Below are 22,960 nucleotides of genomic sequence, written 5' to 3' on the forward strand. Positions count from 1 at the left end.
CTCTCTCTCTCTCTCTCTCTCTCTCTCTCTCTCTCTCTCTCTCTCTCTCTCTCACAAACAGTACTGTATTTGCAAATCTGGTATGTCATAAATGTATAGATGTAGCAGTACTGTCTATCTGTATGTCATGTATGTCATAGATGTTATGATGAATTGAAAATGGGGGACCCTGATGTAAACAAGACGAAAGTCTCTCTCTGGTCTGCATCCCCTTAACAATTGTATGTATTGAGCTGTACTGTACTGTACTGCAGCGGTTCTCAACAGGGGTGCCTAGGCACACCAGGGTGCCTCAGAGAGCTGCCAGGGGTGCCTTGAGATAAAAAAAATATATATATATATATTTTTTTTAATATGGTGAAAGAAAATTATCACTGAAGAGCTATCTGTTGCAGCTGCACTGTTTTCCATGGAAATACCACATTTAGATAAGTTTGACCATTTCTCATAAACTGAAAATCATATTTTTTTTTATATGTTTTGGTAGCTTTTTCATTTGTTTATCGGACAAGTCCGGCAGACAGGAAGGATGGGAGAGAGATATGGGGGAAGACATTCGGCAAAGGTCGCCGGGTCCGGGAGTCGAACCCGAGACGGCCGTGCACCACCCTGAAAATCATTATTTAATAAAACACAGCTTACTCTGGATAAAGAACCCCTTTACAGACAACATTGAGACAAAGCTTCCTGACACATCTCCATCCAAACTCTTGGAAGAACTCATTGAAATCTCATCTGATACCACCTGGAGAGCTAGTTTCAGTGAAGTGCCCCTGGAAACATGTTGGTCTGAGTGTGGAGCTGAGTACCAAGTATCTCATGATGCAGCAGTTAAGGTGTTGATACCATTCAGCACCACATATCTGTGTGAAGCTGGCTTTTCATCCATGACAGCTCTGAAAACAAAATATAGGGCCAAGTTGAGCCTTGAGGATGACATGCGTGTTGCCTTGTCAAAGATCTCCCCACGTATTGACCGTATTATTAGCCAGCAGCAGCAGACCTCGCATTGAGCTAGAAATGTCCACTGAGTAAACGAGTGCTTATCTTCTGTATTTATTTATATTTTTTGATAAATGGTAACTTGGTGATCCTTTTCTGTATTTAAAAGAAATACATGATTTTCTGTTTTTAAGAAATGGTCACACTTATCCAAATATGCAATTTTAATGGAAAACAGTGCAGCTGCAACAGATAGCACTTTAGTGATAATTTTCTGTAATTTTATTTAAAAAAATATGCTATTTGATTTACTACTACAAGCAGTGTAATGTCAACAGTACTAAGCCATTTAGACCTGAAACGCCATTTAGACCTTATTTTGAAAGCAAGCACTTTTGTCATCATTGTAGCATGTAAAAGACAAGACCGGAAAAGTCTTTATCGTATGTAGGGGTGCCCTGGAATATTTTATTGGACACAGGGGTGCCTTGGCAGCAGAAAGGTTGAGAACCCCTGCTGTACCCATTCTGCAATCTGTTAATAAAGTTTTCAATCAATCAATCAATCTCTCTCTCTCTCTCTCTCTCTCTCTCTCTCTCTCTCTCTCTCTCTCTCTCTCTCTCTCTCTCTCTCACACACACACACACACAGAGAGAGAGAGAGAGAGAGAGAGAGAGAGAGAGAGAGAGAGAGAGAGAGAGAGAGAGCGAGCGAGCTTTGTCTTCACTATACCTTTCCCCTTTGCCTTTCGGTGTTATAGTGTTTCTGTTTGTAAACCCTCCTAAAACCTAAACCCCCCACAAGAGTTATTATAATAGCTGACGACCAAACGAGTCTGAAGGGCGCAGCAGGACCCAGAGGAGCGCTGCTCGCTGCGTGGTGACACTGACACACGCGAGTCATATTTTAAGAACCAAAGCTGCGGACGATGACATTTTAGAAGTCGGCTGCAGCCTGACGGCTATAGAGGCTATACAGAGACCAGTCGGTCTCTATTCTCTAATCTACAGGATAGTATAGTTCACTCGCGGTGGGTGAAATCGACTTGGCTATAGTTTGTTTTTTTTGGAGATGGAGGAAACCCCTTATTTCGAAAGCGTAAACTTCACCGGCGCTCAGCCCGGAGAGGCGGCCGTGGTGCACCCGCTGTGCGCGCAGTGGCGGCGCGGCGCCGAGGGCGCGGTGTTCCACCTGGCCAACATGCTGCTCTTCTTCGGCTTCATGGGCGGCAGCGGCTTCTACGGGCTCCTCTACCTGTTCACCCTGCTGACCACAGGCTTCTTCTGCGCCTCCATCTGGGCATGGTCGGACGCGTGCACCACGGACACGTTCCTGTGGACCTTCGCCCTGTTTGGCGTGTGCGCGGGCCAGGTGGTGCACGTCTCGTACCGACTGAGGAACGTGACGTTCGACCGGGACTTCCAGGAGCTGTACGGTTGCATGTTTAAGAAACTGGGGGTGTCGCTCAACCACTATCGGAAGATCGTCACCTGCTCGGAGGGCGACGTGCACACCGTGGAGAAGGACCACTGCTTCGCGGTGGAGGGCAAGACGGCGATAGACAAGCTGTCGGTGCTTCTGTCCGGCAGGTATATGATCTGTTTTAAACTTCTCTTTTTTTAACCCTTTCTTTCACGTGCCACACAACAACAGCAGGGACCCTGATGTAAACAAGACGAAAGTCTTTCTCTGGTCTGCATCCCCTTAACAATTGTATGTATTGAGCTGTACTGTATTGTACTGTACCCATTCAACAATCTGTTAATAAACTTTTCAATCAATCAATCAATCAACCCTTTCACTGCAACAATACACAGAAGGTTAACCCTTTCACTGTGTGACACATCAGTAACCCTTTCACTGCCACACAACAACAGCAGGTTAACCCTTTCACTGCCAACAATACACAGAAGGTTAACCCTTTCACTGTGTGACACACACATCAGGTTAACCCTTTCACTGCCACACTACAGAAGGTTAACCCTATCAGATAGTAAAGGGTTAACCTATAGTGTGGCAGTGAAAGGGTTAAGTTGAGTTGTTCGCCAATATATATAGCCTAATAATTTCCATCTCCCCCCCCCCCCCCATGCACCCTGTCCAACAGGATTCGTGTGACCGTGAACGGGGAGTTTTTACACCACATCCACCCTTTCCAGTTTCTGGATTCACCCGAATGGGATTCTCTCAGACCATCAGAGGAGGGTGTATTCCAGGTAACTCCAACCTGTCTGAAAGTGCCAGTGTTGTGAGAGGCGCAGCATGGGTATATGTCTATCCCTATAATATAATTACTCAATAACCATATTGTTTCAAGTTCAAGTTTTGTTTTTATTTGTCACACACACATGTACAAATATTACAGTGCAATGCTTGAGTTATTTCCCCTTGAGGGACAATAAAGTCTGAACTGAAACTGAGCCCCCTGAGATTGTGCTTCAAGACAAGAAACACTATACAAAATATACAATATACAAACTGAAGTACAAAATGCAGCTTTTTTTAATGCAAAAATTAGGTATAGGTTGAGACTTGAAAATGTTCTTCCTTGTATATACACTGTAAAAAAGAAAACTGTAAAAAAATGGTAAATGTCTGGCAGCAACGGCTGCCAAATACTTACTGTCAAATCACAGTAAAATCAAATACATTTACAGATTACAACCTTTATTTAATGGTTAATATTTTGATAAAAGGTAATTTACTGTATTTTATGGCATTTACACTTAAAGTAGAAAAACAAAAGTAATCTGTAAAATAATAGTGAATTTCCAGTGAAAAAACATTTATTTTTTACAGTGTAGGCAATGTGGATAAACCTTCTACTTTGTTGTCATCGACAACAGGTGACACTACGCGCTGAAGACCGGTGCAGATATGTCGCGTGGCGGAGGAAGAAGCTCTATCTGCTCTTCGCCAAGTACCGCTACATCGCCAAGATCTTCGCCCTCGTCGTGCGCAACGACATCACGGAGAAGCTGTTCTCCCTCAACGACAAGGCGTTCGACATCCACGGCCGCCGCTACGATCTCCGGTTACCCAGTTACTGTCACGTGGTGCCCGGGACTGATTTAGAAAGGAGGACAGATGGGCTTCTGCTGCAAGTCCCAGTGCAGGGCATCAAGATTACTGTCTGAGCAGAAGAACCCCCTTCACTGAACTTTTCAATGTTTACTCTCCTCCTCCCTCTCTCTCTCTCTCTCTCGCTCTCTCTGAAGTGTCTCCCTGAAACTCTCTCTCTCTCTCTGCCTATATCTGAGTCTCTCTCTCTGTCTATCTGAGTCTCTCTCTCTCCCTCTCTCTGAAGTGTCTCCCTGAAACAGCACACAGATTGTAGGTTTGTTGGTCTCTCTCTCTGCCTATCTGAGTCTCCCTCTCTCTGATATCTAAGTCTCCCTCTCTCTGATATCTGAGTCTCTCTCTCTGATATCTGAGTCTCTCTCTCTGATATCTGAGTCTCTCTCTCTGATATCTGAGTCTCTCTCTCTCTGCCTATCTGAGTCTCTCTCTCTCTGATATCTGAGTCTCTCTCTCTGATATCTGAGTCTCTCTCTCTCTGATATCTGAGTCTCTCTCTCTCTGATATCTGAGTCTCTCTCTCTCTGATATCTGAGTCTCTCTCTCTCTGATATCTGAGTCTCCCTCTCTCTGATATCTGAGTCTCCCTCTCTCTGATATCTGAGTCTCTCTCTCTGATATCTGAGTCTCTCTCTCTCTGATATCTGAGTCTCTCTCTCTGATATCTGAGTCTCTCTCTCTCTGCCTATCTGAGTCTCTCTCTCTCTGATATCTGAGTCTCTCTCTCTCTGATATCTGAGTCTCTCTCTCTCTGATATCTGAGTCTCTCTCTCTCTGATATCTGAGTCTCTCTCTCTCTGATATCTGAGTCTCTCTCTCTGATATCTGAGTCTCTCTCTCTCTGATATCTGAGTCTCTCTCTCTCTGCCTATCTGAGTCTCTCTCTCTCTGTCTATCTGAGTCTCTCTCTCTCTCTGATATCTGAGTCTCTCTCTCTCTGATATCTGAGTCTCTCTCTCTCTGATATCTGAGTCTCTCTCTCTCTGATATCTGAGTCTCTCTCTCTGATATCTGAGTCTCTCTCTCTGATATCTGAGTCTCTCTCTCTCTGATATCTGAGTCTCTCTCTCTCTGATATCTGAGTCTCTCTCTCTCTGATATCTGAGTCTCCCTCTCTCTGATATCTGAGTCTCCCTCTCTCTCTCTCTGATATATGAGTATCCCTCTCTCTGCCATATCTGAGTCTCCCTCTCTCTGATATCTGAGTCTCTCTCTCTCTGATATCTGAGTCTCTCTCTCTGATATCTGAGTCTCTCTCTCTCTCTGATATCTGAGTCTCTCTCTCTCTGCCTATCTGAGTCTCTCTCTCTCTGATATCCGAGTCTCTCTCTCTCTGATATCTGAGTCTCTCTCTCTCTCTGTCTATCTGAGTCTCTCTCTCTGATATATGAGTCTCTCTCTCTGATATCTGAGTCTCTCTCTCTGCCTATCTGAGTCTCTCTCTCTCTCTGATATCTGAGTCTCTCTCTCTCTGATATCTGAGTCTCTCTCTCTGATATCTGAGTCTCTCTCTCTCTGATATCTGAGTATCTCTCTCTCTCTGCTTATCTGAGTCTCTCTCTCTGTCTATCTGAGTCTCTCTCTCTCTCTGTCTATCTGAGTCTCTCTCTCTCTCTCTCTCTCTCTCCTTCTCTCTCCTTCTCTCTCCTTCTCTGTCTCTCGCGAACATGTTTGTGGTTGATACTGTATTGTAAATATGTGAAAAATATTAAAGAAAATGTTTGTGTATAGCCCGTTTTTTCCTGTCCCTGGAAGTACGTGTTTGTCACACACTGCAGCCTAAAGTTTAACCAAACAATATTAGTCCCGCGATCACCTTAGCACTGTCCGTGGTGCTGAAATGACAACATACTCCATTAAAAAAAGGCAGCTTTTCAGGTTAGAATGTTGTGCGTATATATATAAGTCTATTGCAACAGGATTCGGGACAAGTTTAGGGCACAATGTGTCCTTGTTTGAGAAAGCAGTGCACGTAGCCTATATACATCCTTTCATCAGAGATGGTAATCCAGAGGTTCCCGGTTCGATTCCCGATCCTCCAGGCGGGCGGGCAGTGTGTCGACTGTCGAAGTGTCCTTGAGCAAGACACTTAACCCCGGCTAACTGCTCCCGATGAGCAGGTTGGCATCTTGCATAGTCGCTTCTGCCGTCGGTGAGTGAATGGGTAAAATGTGAGAAGCTAAACTGTAAAGCGCTTTGGATAAAAGAGATATCAAGTTGCATTTATTTAGCATTTATTTTAATTTGTTTGGACTTTATGGTGTTCTTGTTTTGTTCTTGACTTATTGTGATGTTTCTTCTTGGCTTGTTTAAAGAAGACGTGTTGTTGTCGGGCCTTACAAATTCATTTGATTTTATTTAAATGCATCGTTTACCATTTATCATCATAGCCTATACCTCCTTTCATCACAGCACTATCGCCCCCTGCCGGAGTGCTTCGCCCTTGCAGACGCATCAGGGTTTCTAGTGTTGACGGCTGTCCCCTCGCCTCTTGCCCATTTTAGTCAATGCCTGTCAGTTCGCTGGAATGTGCGACTCACATTGTGCTGCAGCTCGCCACTCGTCGGGGACAACAACTTACATTTAACAGCGCCGAAATACTTTTTTATTATTATTATTATATTCCTTTCTTTATTATTTCGCTCAGGGAACCCTTTCGTCAAGCGCCGCTGAATCGGTAAGTTAAACCTTATGTTTTTCTCTCAGTGTTTTAACGAGCTGTTAGAAAGTTATTATAGTTATAGCTCGAGGATATAGGAGGGCCGCTTTACCCCGTTATTCTGACAATGACAAGTAGGCGCCCGCTTTCCACGTTGCGCTCTTTGGAGTATTGAGTCAAACCAAAAACGGGATATCCATCAATCTGCCCTCTACATTGGCTATGTTTTCCTTTATTATTGCAACTAACTGTATATCGTTAGACAAATAAAACGATTGCAGTGTGGAGGCTGTTTGTCCTCCAGCAACTTTACAGCCTCATCATACAGAGTGAACATTTGTTTTGTAAAAGGCTACATGAAGATATGCGCATGTTCAGGCTATGCTGCCTACTATACTATGACGTTGATCGCACGCTTCTAGGCGAATAGAATGAAAACAATTGTCGGAAGAATATAGTTAATTTGTGAGCATAATGAAAACGCGTTTAAAAACACCAAACAATACAATAACTGCAATAACAAACTGCATTTGAGTTTGACCCTTTTAACCCTGCAGCATTATGTAATTCCGCCTGGATTTCTTTTGTATTTTGGGCTGTAAAATTGTCAAAGAATGTCCTATTATAGGAGTAAGTGCTTTTGCCATTTTCCCTTTGTTACTTCATCTTTCAATATCCGACAGTTATTTAACATTACTGTATGTTATTATGAGTGCATGTGTATTAATTGGAGCAGCGTTGGCGTTGTATACCAACCTCCCCCCTCCTCCACCAATTCACTTACAACACGGTACCTCATCATCCTATAGGACCCTCCCCTCCCTTCCATGTTGTCTTCTAGGTCTAGGTGACACCGCTGGCTGCAGGATGACTTCCGCACCTGATGTCTCCGCCCTGCTCTTCACCAGCCTGGCCCCCCTGCGTGCGGCCATCATGCCCACAGAGGCCATCGGCGTCGGCCTGGGTCTGGAGCCCATGATGAACGCCACCGCCTGTGAGGACTGGGACGAGGCCCATCACCTGCTGTTCCACCTGGGGAACCTGTCCCTGCTCCTGGGCCTGGTCGTCCCCACCACCCTGGCCCTGCACATGATCCTGCTGCGGCTGCTGCTGATGACAGGTCAGCGCGCCGCGCCACCTGCTGCCTGCTGATGGCATTTCTGTGGTGGGAACCCAAACGCAGCTGATAGTATAGCCGGGGGGGGGGGGGGGGGGGTAAATTTATCACAAGCCCTTGTTGTGTCCTTGGACCGAATCTTATCTTCATACTAACTCTGAGGACCAGTGGCCGTTTGATGATGTAGGCGGCGTATAGGCTGCTTGGAGTTGTCGATTTTTGCTTGTTTTATTATGAAAAATCCATAGTCAAACAACCATATTTCTGCGGTAATTGTTGTAAGCAAGCTTCACAGACCCGGCGCCATGGGCGGGCATTAGGGGGCCGGGCCCGCCCACAGAGTCAGCTGTGCCCACCCTGGTAACATTTTTTTTTTTTTTTTTTTGGTCAATCAAAGTCAACTATCCAAATCCTTAGTCGGGGACAGCCCTAGTGGGCACTGATGTCAACAACAACACTACTGAAGCTAGCACGGCACTCTGTGAGAATTAGTTTTCTACCCCCAAGAACGTCTTTACAGAACATCGCCTTAGTATGCTTCATCGACGCAAGGCCAATTTAATTCAGTTGGCATTTGAGAAGGACTTAACAAAAAAGTTCAGGAATGAGTGGAGGGGCAGTGTTTTAAGAAGATTTCACTCTGTCCCCAAACGCCGCTTGCCGCTCTACTAATGATGGTGAGTAGCCTGTGGAGGAATTTTGTTTGCTTTTTTATGCACCTTATTTTTGTCAGTTCAGTTCAGTTTTCAGTGAATTCAGAAGTGTTGAATAAATGGAGACTTTTCAAAGATATAGAATAGAATAGAATAGAAATGTATTATCCTGAGGGAAATTTGACACTGCAAATCACTCAACATTAAACATTTAGACAGAACAAGTCACGAATAAGAATAACAAAAAAAATGGCCTAAGAATAGAATAAAAATAGAATAAAATATACAGTAAATAAATGAAGTAAAAATATACAGAAGTCTACAGTAGGTGTAATATTGCACAGTGCTGTTTAAAAAGTAAGAGTCCAGGAAGATGGTAACTGTCACTCTGTGCTCAGTGATGCAGTGAGGCACAGTGATGCATTGTAAAGTCTGATGGCTGTCGGAATGAAGGATTTCCTGTGCCGTTCAGTGCTGCATTTAGGCAGTGTGAGCCTATAACATGCTCCTCCTGTCAGCCAAGTCTGTGTATAGTGGGTGGGAGGGGTTTTCCCTGATGGCCTGGAGTTTAGCAAGGCTCCCCCTCTCCGCCACCCTCGCTAGAGTCCAGCTCCACCCCAACCACGCTACTGGCCTTCCTGACCATCTTATCCAGCCTGTTTGTGTCCCCTGCTCTCAGTCCGCTGCCCCAGCAGGTCTGTTATATATATATATCTGTTCAGTCTGTTTTTGTATAAGTGAATGTTCTTAAGATAGAGAGAAATTAGATTTTTCAATTGCCTCTCTGCTGTTTAGTTCAGCACCGTGGGCAGCGCCAAGCAAGCCACAGCGCCGCTGTCCCAGCTGAAACGTATAAAAGGGAACCTGTGTTGAAAAACCATTGTGCCCCCCCCCCCCGAGAACATTTTATGCCCCCCCACTAATTTGTTTCTGCAGCCTGGTCTGAAGCTTCATACTCTATTTGACATGCAGCACTATAGGCGATTAGCATACGACACAAGGACTACTACAATCATATCCCGTGGAGGCTATAGGTAAATGCATGGACACAAGAAATGATCAGGAACTAAGTTAGTTTGAAGTTTTAGAAATTATATTATATTAGATTCAAATGTGTTGTCATTATACAACACATAGGCTACACCGACAATAAGTTTGGCATCCAACCAGAGTGCAAATGTAACAGTAAAGTGCAACAGTAATATACAATGTACAGGTGATTAAACTGGGTATAAAATATATAAATTAGTACTACTGAGTAATAGTGCTAATCAGATGTATGTACAGAGTTGTAGTATTCATTTGTACAGTGATACAGGTATAAAGACACTATAGTAAGTCGTACTGGCCAGCAGTGTAACTAGTAATAATAATAATAATAATAATAATAATAATAATAATAATAATAATAATAATAATAATAATAATAATAAATTGGATTTAAAGAGAGAAGCGCCTTTCTCAGACTCAAGGACACTGTACAAGGAGAGAGAAGCTATATAAAAGAAAGGGTAAATAAAAAATTTAGAAAAAAAGAAAAAAGATAAAAAAACGATGAATATGTGTATAGTAACAGGAAAAAAACAAATAAGATAGTAAGAGTATAGATATGTACAGATATAGATATAAGATCTGATCTACAGATATGTAAAAAGGTATATATGCAGGTATACGAACAGACAGATGTGGATATATATACAGTACAGTATATACGGTAAGAATACATGTATATGGTATACAGCATTATTATACATGATGGGTTAAATGCAGGTTACTGGTGAAATGTACTACAGCAGTCAAATGCTGTAACTATAAAAAAAAAATGTATCCTCTTTTTCTCCGCCTGATTTTTCTGTACTTTTTCCTCCTATCCCAATTTAGTCGTTATGCCAATTCCCCCCTCCCCTACCTGGTCGTTGTGTGCATGTGCCCCCTACTGGTCGGTCTAGGGAGCCCTGAGGTCTACCACATGCGTCCTCCGACACATGCGGAGACAGCCAGCGGCTCTCTTTTCACCTGACAGCGCGGACTCTCATTGGTGAAGTGTAACGCGTGGGAGGTCACGCTGCCTTCACCACTTCCTGTCTTTTGCTGTGCAGGCGCCCAGACCTGACCTGTAGGAGTCGCTGTCCACAACGCCAGATTACCACCCACGACTTCCCTCCCGCTAACTCAGCCAAACGAGTTAGTATGACGGCTGGCCCAAGCCGGAGGCAATGCTGACACCTGGATTCGAGACCGGAGTCTCTCGCATTGGTGACGAGCGCAATCTCCGCTGCGCCACCCAGCCACCCGTAACTATACCATTTAAATAACTTATAATCTTTTAAAATGTATCTTTCAATTCTCCTCGTCTCTGATAGGCTGCTGTCTCTTCATCGCCTGGGCGACGCTGTACCGGTGTAACCTGGACGTGATGGTCTGGAACGTGGTCTTTCTGGTGATCAACTTCATGCACTTCTTCTTCCTGCTGTACAAACGTAGACCGGTGAGTTCTGCGCTCGGGTGCCTGAACAGTCTTTCTTATAGACCTGTTGGCTGTATATGTCAGACTCTCAGTGTGCGCGCGCATCAAGGAAGCAAAAGGAATGTAATCCTGGTCAGAACAACGGGGCAGACTACAATATATTTGCATTTGTTAGCCGTGCTAGCGATCTAAACGGATCAATCCATGCCAAAGCTAGATATGTAAAAGGTGAAAGACTCACAGCCATGCTGATTTGGCAAAATGACATCCAGCCGTTTTCGTTTGAAACTACTTTTAGTCAGGGGAGTGTCATGGTTTCTCCATAGAGCGCAGGTAGGGGGCAACTTAGTCACGTGACTCAGTTGGTATTGCTGATTGGCTCGAACACGGTATGTTTGTAAACAGCGAACAGGTCTATATTCGGGGGAGTCAAATATATCACAGAATTCAAATGCTCACCTCTAGGGGCTGAGGTAGTGATAAAGGGACACTTCACAAAAAGCCAAAAGAGGTTCACGGTTAGATTCTCACTCCCCGCGGGCAGCGTGTCGAAGTGTCCATGAGCAAAACACTTAACCCCTAATTGCTCCTGATGAGCAGGTTGGCACCTTGCACGGTCGCCTCCGCCGTCGGTGTGTGAATGTGTGAGGGAGTGGGTAAAAATGTAAATCGTAAAGCGCTTTGGATAAAAGCTGCTATATAAATGCACCATTTACCATATAAAATCATAACAAAGAGACAATAAGACATGGCAAAGTAAATCCATTAAAACACTTCCAACTTGATTGACAAAGGTTGGAGATCAAGGTTTTAAGGGAGTCCAGGGATTTTAAGGGCTGAGGGCCACACATCCACACATCCCAACACTCTTTGGACACCTCTTACTTACTCAGATTCCCCTCGTGGCGCCTGTGAATTTAAAACCCTGCATCTCATTAGGACCAGGAGGCTGTGTGGCTTCCTTTCACACATAGGAATGGAAAAAAGGGGCACTTCACCAAAAATAACCAATGCTGATTTATTTTTGCACATAATCTCACACACGCACACACACCTACACACACATCCAAAAACTATTTTTTTTTTATCCACTTTTTCTCCCATTTTCTATATTTTCTCCCATCCCAATTTCGTATCATCCAATTCAACCCTCCCCTGTCACGAACGCTGTTTCTTGCCTCCCACAAGCCGGCTGCAATGTGGACTAAGTCATACATAGCACAAGTCCCCTCCGGTACTTGAGGTAACAGCAGTCGCATCTTTTCACCTGCGCAGCTCGATTTCTCAGTGGCGAGGAGTAACGCGTGGGAGGCTCACGCTGCCCCCGACACTTCCTGATTCTACTGCGCAGGCGCACCAACCGACCTGTAGGAGTCGCTGTCCACAACGCCCGATCCCCACCCATCAGTTTCCCACCCCCTAATACGGCCAATGTGTATTAGTACGGACGACCAGCTAAACTGAAAGCAATGTGGAGCGCTGGGCTCGAACAGGCGAGCCCAGCGTCTCCGCATTCGTGGCGAGCGCCTTGCCCACTACGCCACGTAGCCGCGCTACATCCAAAAACTCTTAACAGTTTTGCACACATTAATTTAGTTTGACAGTTATTGAGAGTAAATTAGTTTGAAGATGGCCACCGGGGACATTGTATCCTTGTATTGTGCTAATTACATCTAAATGATAAATGGCTGCATTTATATAGCGCTTTTATCCAAAGTGCTTTACAATTTGTTCCTCACATTTTACCCATTCGCACACCGATGGCAGAGGCGACCATGCAAGGTGCCAACCTGCCCGGGGACGAGCGGGAATCAAACTGGGAACCTCCGGATTACCAGACGACTGCTCTACCTCCCGAGCTACACTGTCGCGCCTTCTCGCCCACATCTCCGTGAAATGATGTAGATGACAAAAATAGCAATACCTTGTCTTATAGGGACTGTTACCACCTCATTTCATTGAGCTGTAATTAACACAACACAAGGATTCAATGTCCCCCGATACCATCACTGGTGGCCATATTCAAACTAATGTACTGTAGCGACCCTGGGATTTGGGTGATTGGTCGGCCGAGCTGTCACTCTGCACTCTACCAACCTGGGGCTGGCGGCGACGCTATTGGTCGTGCGAGCCCAGGAGGGGGCGGGGGCTGACCTGGGGGAAGGTATAAGAGGGTGTGGCACCTATAGGGTGCGCTCTCTTGGTGTATGGGACGTTTGGAGACGAGACTATGTTTGGCAAGCAGAGGTGATGCACCCCGACTTGGTACAGTGTAACCTATGCTAATGGTGAAATAAACGAACGTGAGAAACAACAACAGCCTCTGTGAGTCATCCTTTTAACCGAGGACGTTACAGTACTGTTGAGAGTTTTTGGACGTGTGTGAGATTATATGCAAATAAAAATCTGCATAAATCAGCCAGTGCCCATTTAAGGCGTGGGGTTTATTTATTTATTCATTTATTTTTCCCCATTCCTGTGTGTGTAAGGAGCCTCCTGGGCTTGGTCCTAATGAGATGCAGGGTTTTAAATTCACAGGTGCCACTGGGGGAATAAGTAAGAAAGAGGCGTCCATACAGATGACAGAATCAGACCACCGCTTGTTATAACGAGACCACTGCTTTTCATAACAAGACAGGGGAACCAAATTACATGCCCACCCAACCCTCCTTACCTTCGTCGAGAACAGTGTGAATGCGTGTTTTCAAGTAGGCCACCCACTTCGATGATACGGTTAGTCTACAACAAGTGTCACAGAGTTGGAGAACTTTAACGGTCTGTTAAACTCACTCCTCAGAAACACCGCCCTTCAACCGGGAGTCAAGGTGCGGATTGGATTCTGCTCGATTGCAGTGGCGAGACCGTTTCAGGGGGCGGCGTATTTCACTCCAGGAGAGGAAGCGAAAGTCCTCGATAGTATTTCAATTTCAAACCTTTATTTTTTTTTAATCTACTTTTTCTCCCCTTTTTTCTGTATTTTTCTCCCATCCCAATTTATACGTTATGCCAATTCCCCCCCACCCCCTTCCTGATCATTGCGCGCATTTGCCCCCCACTTGCCGGTCTAGGGAGGGTTGATAGATACTATCACATGTCTCCTCCGATACATGTGGGGAGTCAGCCAGACGCTTCTTTTCACCTGATAGCGAGGACTCTCACTGGGGGAGCGTAACGCGTGGGAGGATCACACTACTTCCCCCATTTTCCCTTCCTCGCTGAGCAGGCGCCCCGACCGACCTGTAGGAGTCGCTGTTTACAACGACCAGGATACACACCCCGCCGGCTTCCCACCCTCTAACACTGTCAATTGTGTTAGTATGGACGACCGACCACGCCGGAGGTACCGCTGACAGCTGGATTCGATACCAGTGTCTCTGCGGTGGTAGGCAGACGCTTAGTCCGCTGCGCTACCCAGCCGCCCTAATTTCAAACCTTTATTTAAACTCGAAAGGCAACTGAGGTTTCCCTCATTTACAGTCATGTCGAGTGCACATACAGAAATAAGCATACATAAAGCATATTAAATCACGCAGCATATAACAATAAGACGGCAAGACGAGGCAAAAAGCAAGTCAAACAACTTGATCGACAAAGGTTGGAGATCAAGGGGAGAATCTCAAGCTGTAAGGACTGTTGGAGTTCATTCCATGAACTAGAGGGGCCTCATAGCAAAATGCAGATTTACCCTGTTCAGAGCAAACTAGAGGGACCTTAAGGACCAGCCAGTCACTAGAACGGGTACCATAGGTTCCAAAATTCCATTCCAATAATGATGTAGTATAAGGAGGTAGCTTACCAATAATGATGTAGTATAAGGAGGTAGCTTACCAATAATGATGTAGTATAAGGAGGTAGCTTACCAATAATGATGTAGTATAAGGAGGTAGCTTACCAATAATGATGTAGTATAAGGAGGTAGCTTACCAATAATGATGTAGTATAAGGAGGTAGCTTACCAATAATGATGTAGTATAAGGAGGTAGCTTACCAATAAGGGCCTTAAAAATGAGAGGACCAAGTACCAACCTTCTCATAAAGGACACAGTGATGACGTATACATCGTTAGTGACGAATCTGAGGGCAGAGTGATAGACCAGGGATTTAAGAATTGAGGCCGCAGCATGCCTATAAATATCTGATTAGACTAAAAGACTGATATAAAAACTGCTTCAACAACTCTCCTCCTACTAATCAAAGGAACGCTGGTTCTGTTTCTGTACAGCAGTGGTCACCAACCTTTTTAAGCCCAAGATCACTTTTTGTTTTTGGTGAAGGCAAGATCTACCTATTGAAGCGTTGAGAGAAAAAGACAGCCAAGATTGTACTTTAAACTAAATGACTTTTATTTGCCTGTATTCTAATTACATGCAATGCTTTGGTCCAACATTAAAACGTCAAAGTAGAACTATTATGTACTTTCTCAGTCAGTGCTAAGTGCAGTCATCTTATGCAGCATCACTTTTCACATCAAAACAAAAGTAGAACTGTAATGTGGACTTTCTCATATTATTAACATTGACAAACATATTTACAATTGTCATTTTATAAAGTAGAACTGTAATGTGTACTTTCTCAGTCAGTGCTAAGTGCAGTCAGTGCTAAGTGCAGCATCACTTTTCACATCAGAACAAAAGTAGAACTGTAATGTGGACTTTCTCATATTATTAACATTGACAAACATATTTACAATTAGCATTTTATAAAGTAGAACTGTAATGTGGACTCTCAGGGTAAGAAACAAAAAAAAAATCTTTTTTTTTCCATGGAAAGATCTACAGGGACAGTCTCAAAGATCGACCAGTCGATCAAGATCGACGGGTTGGTGACCACTGCTGTACAGGAAGCCAATTTTCTGTCGCAACTCGGAGCCGAGGTCGTCCACATGGAATTGAAATGTAAATCTCTCATGGAGTATGAGTGACATGGTGTAACACAAGTGTAAGGGCAACCTAACAAGAAAAGATGCCAGTGAGGGAATACTGGGTGAAGCTCTTTCCAACGCGTGGTGCTTGTTGATAATAAAATTATGTCTTCTCCTTGAGTACGCTTGAGAGTTTTTATTCGTACTTGCAGTGTGGACAAATATAAGCATACTGTAAACTCTGTGTTTAAACTGGAATTTAAACACAGGATAATTGCTACAAAATAAACCCAAAAAGTGACTCAATATAACTGAAAACAAAACAAAACGCGCACGGTAAAAAGACAGTGTGGCTTCCCTGTGATAATTACCCAATTCCCTCCCGCTGCACACCTGTGAACACATACATATAGGCTGTGCCTGAGCACATCTGAGCCCCGCCTCCTGTGCCCACTGCCAGCTAATTGGTCAACACTTTCATGGTGACACGGTGCCTTCATACAATAACGTAACTGCAGAAAATCATTAAATTGGCTACAACAACAAGGATAACCGAAAACTGTAATCCTGTGGGTTCTGTCAGATTAAAATTGACAGGGAGCTGCGGTCGCTCTACAAGCGGATGTTCCAGCCGCTCCACGTGCGCGAGGCCCTGTTCCAGAGGCTCACCGGCCAGTTCTGCACCATCCAGACGCTGAAGAAGGGCCAGGTGTACGCCGCCGAGGACAAGACCTCCGTGGACGAGCGCCTCAGCATTCTACTGAAAGGAAAGTAGGTACTGTTTGCCACTCCGTACTCTATGGCTGTATATACAGCAGGATGAGATGAGATGGGATGGGATGGGATGGGATGGGATGAGATGGGATGGGATGGGATGGGATGGGATGGGATGGGATGGGATGGGATGGGATGGGATGGGATGGGATGGGATGGGATGGGATTGGATGAGATGGGATGGGATGAGATGGGATGGGATAATAATAAATAATAAATAAATAATACTTCGTTTTATATAGCGCCTTTCAGAGGACCCAAGGTCGCTTTACATAAGGGGGGGGGGGGGGAGATAACAAGTCAACGAACATAGTGGACAGACACAACACATACATATAAAGTGAGAAAGTTAGGGGTTGAAGGCCAGGTTGAAGAGGTGGGTTTTGAGCAGTTTTTTTTAAATGAGGCCAGAGTTGGGGTGGTGCGGAGTTCTGCGGGGAGGGAGTTCCAGAGGGTGGGAGCTGCCACACTGAAAGCTCTGTCCCCGAACGTCCGCAGTCTGGTTCGGGGGATGGAGAGCTGACCAGTGTCCGTGGATCGCAGGGACCGTGACTGAGTGTAGGGGTGGAGGAGGTCAGTGAGGTACTGAGGTGCCAGGGCGTGAAGGGATTTGTAGGTGAGCAGGAGGGTTTTGTAGGTGATGCGGGATTTGATGGGGAGCCAGTGGAGCTGGATGAGGATGGGGGTGATGTGCTGCCAGGGTTTGGTGCGGGTTAGAACCCTGGCAGCTGAATTTGGGATGGGATGGGATGAGATGGGATGGGATGGGATGGGATGGGATGGGATGGGATGGGATGGGATGCGATGGGATGAGATGGGATGGGATGGGATAGGACAGGACAAGACAAGATAAGATCAGTTAAAGGGGAACTATTTTACTATTTCTTTCACTATTTGGGCACTTTTACACAATTCCTGTGAGTCTATGGAACACCTCTGTAATATATATATTTTTTTTATTCATTGTTTTGTATTTCTAATCAAGTCCTCAAAAACAGCATTTTTCTACCTCAAGATCTCAAGCTGTTTTGAGCCTGGGCTCCTAAACCACTGTGCACATTCTGGTTCACCTGAACATTAACATGCAGCGGTGTCTCTCTGACATCACATATCGCGCACATTTTCAAATGACTCAGTTCAGTGAGGGTGAATATTGTGAGAGGAGAATTGGAAGAATGCGCCAATATGAGAATTTTGAGACATAGATCATATTAATATAAGTTCACATAGCTAGGAAACAATGCTAAACACTCAAAAAGGCCATTTATAAGATAGTTCCCCTTTAAGATAGGATAGGATAGAATAGGATAGGATAGGATAAGTTAAGATATTCCTTCATTGATCCCCTTGGGAAAATGCAGGAAAATGTGATAGCAGCATGGGGGAGGGGAGGTACAGGTATGGACAGGGTAATAGTAGACATAAATATAGGCAATACAATTTGATCTGAATATATATATATGAGAAAAGGTAAACAGTGTAAACAATATCATTGGGTCTCATTCCCGACATTTTTTCAAAGATATATTCTGGAAGACTTATCTTGGAACCACTGAGACATAATCAATGACAAGTTCACTCTGAGTCCTGAACATGCTGGTAATATGTCTTAAGTGGCTGAAAAGGTCGCACAAATTATATGATCTGATATCTGCTTGGAGAATGGCATTATGTCTTAAACTCGAAAGCGCGTCATTTGCATACAAAACAACGCCTCCAGAGCTCCTTATAAGGCAACTAGTGACGCAGCTGTGTGCAAATGGAATGGCGGAAGTGCTTTGCGAGTCTTGCGAGCCGCGTGATTACGAAACCTAGAGTCAGTCAGTGCCAATCAGAGAGCGTCTCCGAGAAATGCGGCTAGGTTTCGTAATCACGCTTGTGCGCCATCAAAACTAGATTAGATTAATGTATTGGCATCATATACAGCTCGCGGTACACCTGCCGCAGCGCGCGTGCACACACACACACGCGCAGTACTGTATATGAATGAATGAATGAAATATAATATATAGCCTCCGGCGGGCGTAATGAATGAACACAGTATGGCTTATTATTCCATAATTAAGCCTATAGGCTACTGTTCATTCGTAGGCGCACACAAGACTTGTTATGGAATATTAATTCAGTCTATTTCCACCGATTAGCTTTAGTTCTTATTTATTTATCCACTGTCATTTCAGTGTTGGTGTATAGGCTATATAGTGTATTTCAATATAAGTTTAATTGATTAATGATATATTCGAAGGAATGCAGGTTTATAGCTATATCAACCCCCTCCAATGTACAGTTTTGCTTGTACAGTGTAAGTCTATCCCCCACCCACCCCTCCTACCCAACCTCCTCCAACAGTTTCTACGTCTTAATGTACTCTCTTTTCTGGACTCTTTTTGTATCACAAACAGTACTGTATTTGCAAATCTGGTATGTCATAAATGTATAGATGTAGCAGTACTGTCTATCTGTGTCGTGTGTGTCATATATGTTATGATGAATTGAAAATGGGGGACCCTGATGTAAACAAGACGAAATTCTTTCTCTGGTCTGCATCCCCTTGTGTAATTGAGCTGTACTGTACTGTACCCATTCTGCAATCTGTTAATAATGTTTTCAATCAAGCAATCAATCAATCAATCAAACAAAGGTCTGTCCCATTGTATACCAATCAATGGGATACATTGCATGTTGACCTGCATTCTTTCAAATGTATATAATTAATCATTAAAACAGATGTGTAACAAATAAGAAATACAAATTCCACAGAAGGCATTAAATAATTATTATTTTCAATCATTTCACAATAATTGCATAATTGTGTTTGAATATCTGAGTAATTAAAGTAATTATACATTTGTCCAAAATAGCTGGTTCAGATATGGTTAAGCAGCTGCCCTGTGATCAGATGAATCCATATTATTTATTTTTCCGACATCAAATGCGTAATTTCTTATCGTACAAATATTGTCATATTTATTTTAATTATGATTAAGTAATTAATTCCAAGGAGGCCTGTAGCGTTGACGTGAAGGAATCACTATGAGAACACAGTCTGTCAAGTTATAATGAAATTTTAAATTAGTCAATCAATCATGAGATTTGATCGTGGCTGAGAGCAGATTTAAGAGTGCTCCTCAGCACTCTTAAATCTGCTCTCAGCCACGATCAAATCTGATCTCAGGAAAATTTGGGGACTCCCGCTCCCAGCCCTAATATGTCTTAAATGGGCCGAAATCTGGCTAAGACGAATTTTTTTGTCGTAACTTCGTTCGGGAATGAGACCCATTAACTCTGAATATAAAAAAAAAGTGTGTAAACAAAGGTGCAGGTGAGGGTCTGTATGCCCTATCGGTCATATTATATGTTAGAATAAATATACTGTATAATAAATATGGCAATAAAGAGATAATCCTCTCTATTTCTATTTGGCCCCAAGAAAACATCACATTGAGAAGGTTGAGCACTTTTAGAAAGCTTGCTTTGCTTTGTGTATTTGTGTTTCTTTGAGATGCATCAGGGTTTTGACTCCCAAGTTATTTCATGACAGGATGAAGGTGTCATATCGAGGCCATTTCCTCCACAACATATACACCAACGCCTTCATCGACTCTCCAGAGTTCAGATCCACGGAAATGCACAGGGGGGACAAGTTCCAGGTAAGACTGGGGTCAGATGATTACGTTCCAGGTAAGACCAGGACCAGACACTTTATTTTTTATTTTACTTTATTTAATATGAATTAATAATGTATTTATTTATTTTCATAAAATACATGTCTCAATTTTTATAGATCATTGTATATTGTTGTTTACAAATCTACTGTGGGCGAGGAGCCGGGAAAAACAAGCATCTCATGCTGAATATAATGTACATTTAAAAAAAGCTGTGACAATAAAATAATCTGAATGTGATCTGAATCTGAAATTGGTTCCAAAATTGTGCCCGTTCGACCTAATAATGTTAGCTGAGCAGAAGTGCACTAACCTCCATCCTCTGCACAATACTACACTGCTTAAAAACACAAGTCACTCTCTGGGTGTATCCCAAATGTGCTTGAAACACTGACGCACTACGCTCCCTTGTGACGGTTTCCTCTTTGTGTGTTTCTATTGGTTGTCGGACACGCCGCTCTGACAGGTGACCATCATGGCGGAGGAGAACTGTAAGTTCCTGTGTTGGTCCCGCGAGAGACTCACCTACTTCCTGGAGTCAGACACCTTCCTGAACGAGGTGTTCAGATACCTCATTGGCAAAGACATCACCAACAAGCTGTACTCTCTCAATGACCCCACGCTCAGCGACAAGGTCGGTTCTGTTATCAGATAAGAGGAGGGGGGGGGGGGGGGGTCACACAAACACGTGGCAAAGGTCACGATGAACACGATAATGGTGATGGTTATGATAAAGACAACAGTGATGATAATGATGGAGATTTCTATTAGATTTGTATTCATCTCGAACACAACAAACATACAAATCACAGTGAAGACAAAATGTAAACGTAAACAAATGAGTCCGTCTTCATCCGTAGAAGAACAAACATGGATGAGTTGGAGAAGGGGCAGAAGGAAGCACAGCTGCCCCTCTCTTACAACATCACTCTCTAGCGGTGGTGGCGGAGAGGAGGAGCCTTGCTAAGCTCCATGCCATCAGGGACAACCCCTCCCATCCACTACACACAGACTTGGCTGACAGAAGGAGCATGTTCAGTGCTAGACTTATGGACTCCCGAGATGTAGCACTGAACGGCACAGGAAGTCCTTCATTCCGACAGCCATCAGACTTTACAATGCATCACTGTGCCTCACTGCATCACTGAGCACAGGGTGACGGTACTATCTTCCGGGACTTTTATTTTACTTTAAAACCGACATAGTACACATTTACACTTACTGTATATTTCTGTATATTTTTACTGTATATTTTATATTAGAATGTAACATAGGAAATGTATATCCCGGACCGTATTTTATTCTTAGGCTTATTGTTATTCTTATTCGTGACTTTTGTTTTGTCTACCTAAACGTTTACTGTGAGCGATTTGTAGTGCCAAATTTACTTTGGGATGAATAAAGTATTTCTACTCTATTCTATTCTAACATCACAACATTTAAAATAAAACTCTCTTACTGCCTAAGAGTGAGAAACAAAGTGTGTGAATGAATGAATGAATGAAAACTTTATTTAACAGATTGCAGAATGGGTACAATACAGTACGGCTCAATACATACAATTGTTAAGGGGATGCAGACCTGAGAAAGACGTTTGTCTTGTTTCCATCAGGGTCCCCCATTTTCAATTCATATAGACATATATGACATACATGACATACAGATAGTCAGTACTGCTACATCTATACATTTATGACATACCAGATTTGCAAATACAGTACTGTTTGTGATACAGAAGGAGTCAAGAAAAGGGAGTATATACATTTGACGTAGAAACTGTACATTGGAGGAGGTTGGGTGGGGGGGGTTGGGTACATTGGGATATTGACAACCATACTGGGTAATTTACATTGGAGGTGGTTGGGGGGGGGGGGGGGGGCACACTGTATAAACAAGTAACACTGTACATTGAGGGGGGGGGGGGGGAGGAGACACTGTACAAACAAACACAATTGTACATTGAACTATTGACAAAACCATACTAGGTAAATGACTGTACATTGGAGGGGGTTGGGTTAGGATATTTACAGGGGCCAGTGTTGAATTGCAGTCTCCCGTAGGTGTCCCTTGAGAGAGGTTTTGAAAGTGGGTAGTGATCCACATTCCTTTACAGCTTTGGGTAGGGCGTTCCACATTGATGTGGCATAATTGCGAAACGTGTTTAGTCCCTTATTTGAGCCGAATCTGGGTTTAACATGATTTGTGGAGCTCCCTCTGGTGTTGTGATCGTGGTATTCACTGACCTTTGGGAAGTATTTTGACATGTACATGGGTACCTTGGTCGTGTAGTGTATCTTGTAGACCAGGCCCATTGCAAGTTGTTGTACTCTGTCGTCTACTCTAAGCCATCCTAGGTTGTCAAAGTGGGCAGGGGTGAGGTGGGTTCTAGGAGTAAGGTCAAGCAGTAGTCTGACCAGTTTGTTTTGAGATGTTTGTAATTTTGTTTTTAGCGCCTTTGAGGTGCTTTGGTACCATGAGGTGCAAGCATAGTCGTAGTACCCCTGAATGAGTGCTCCTGCCAGAGTCTTCAGGGTGTTCTTGTTTACCAGAGAGGAGATCCGGTACACTCTCAAATGTGACTCTCAAATACCCATTTTCTAACTGCTGCTTCCCAAAGAATCCAAAGTTGAATAATATTTATACCTAGGCTCTGTTAACGTCATTCCTAGTGTGGTGGAAATAAAAAAAACTTACTCAGTCAAAAAAGACCAGGTCAATACGATTTATTAACTCAATCAAAGTAT

At 43.7% G+C, this 22,960-nt stretch overlaps 2 protein-coding genes across 3 annotated transcripts in view; both read left to right on the forward strand.

Moving 5' to 3' along the window:
- Positions 1 to 2,013: 2,013 nt before the first annotated feature.
- Positions 2,014 to 4,079, forward strand: LOC311223523 (popeye domain-containing protein 3-like; the record flags this gene model as incomplete). The annotated part of the gene is made up of 3 exons (XM_084308304.1): positions 2,014 to 2,531; positions 3,050 to 3,158; positions 3,789 to 4,079. 3 exons carry the CDS (start codon positions 2,014 to 2,016, stop codon positions 4,077 to 4,079), a joined length of 918 nt encoding a protein of 305 aa, XP_084164430.1.
- A 2,506-nt stretch (positions 4,080 to 6,585) lies between these two features.
- The window catches only part of popdc1 (popeye domain cAMP effector 1), a 37,961-nt gene continuing 21,586 nt past the window's right edge, over positions 6,586 to 22,960 (forward strand). The window contains exons 1-6 of one of the 2 annotated variants that reach the window (XM_084338204.1): positions 6,586 to 6,697; positions 7,521 to 7,799; positions 10,813 to 10,937; positions 16,361 to 16,548; positions 20,093 to 20,201; positions 20,683 to 20,850. In XM_084338204.1, coding sequence (XP_084194330.1) covers positions 7,547 to 7,799; positions 10,813 to 10,937; positions 16,361 to 16,548; positions 20,093 to 20,201; positions 20,683 to 20,850 — 843 coding nt within the window. In that variant the 5' untranslated portion in view covers positions 6,586 to 6,697; positions 7,521 to 7,546. Of the gene's footprint in view, positions 6,698 to 7,488; positions 7,800 to 10,812; positions 10,938 to 16,360; positions 16,549 to 20,092; positions 20,202 to 20,682; positions 20,851 to 22,960 lie in introns of both variants that reach the window. The other variant, XM_084338205.1, reaches the window with a different exon arrangement.

Source organism: Notolepis coatsorum (assembly GCF_963971535.1).
Source record: "Notolepis coatsorum genome assembly, chromosome: 2".
Classification (NCBI taxonomy): Eukaryota; Metazoa; Chordata; class Actinopteri; order Aulopiformes; family Paralepididae; genus Notolepis; species Notolepis coatsorum.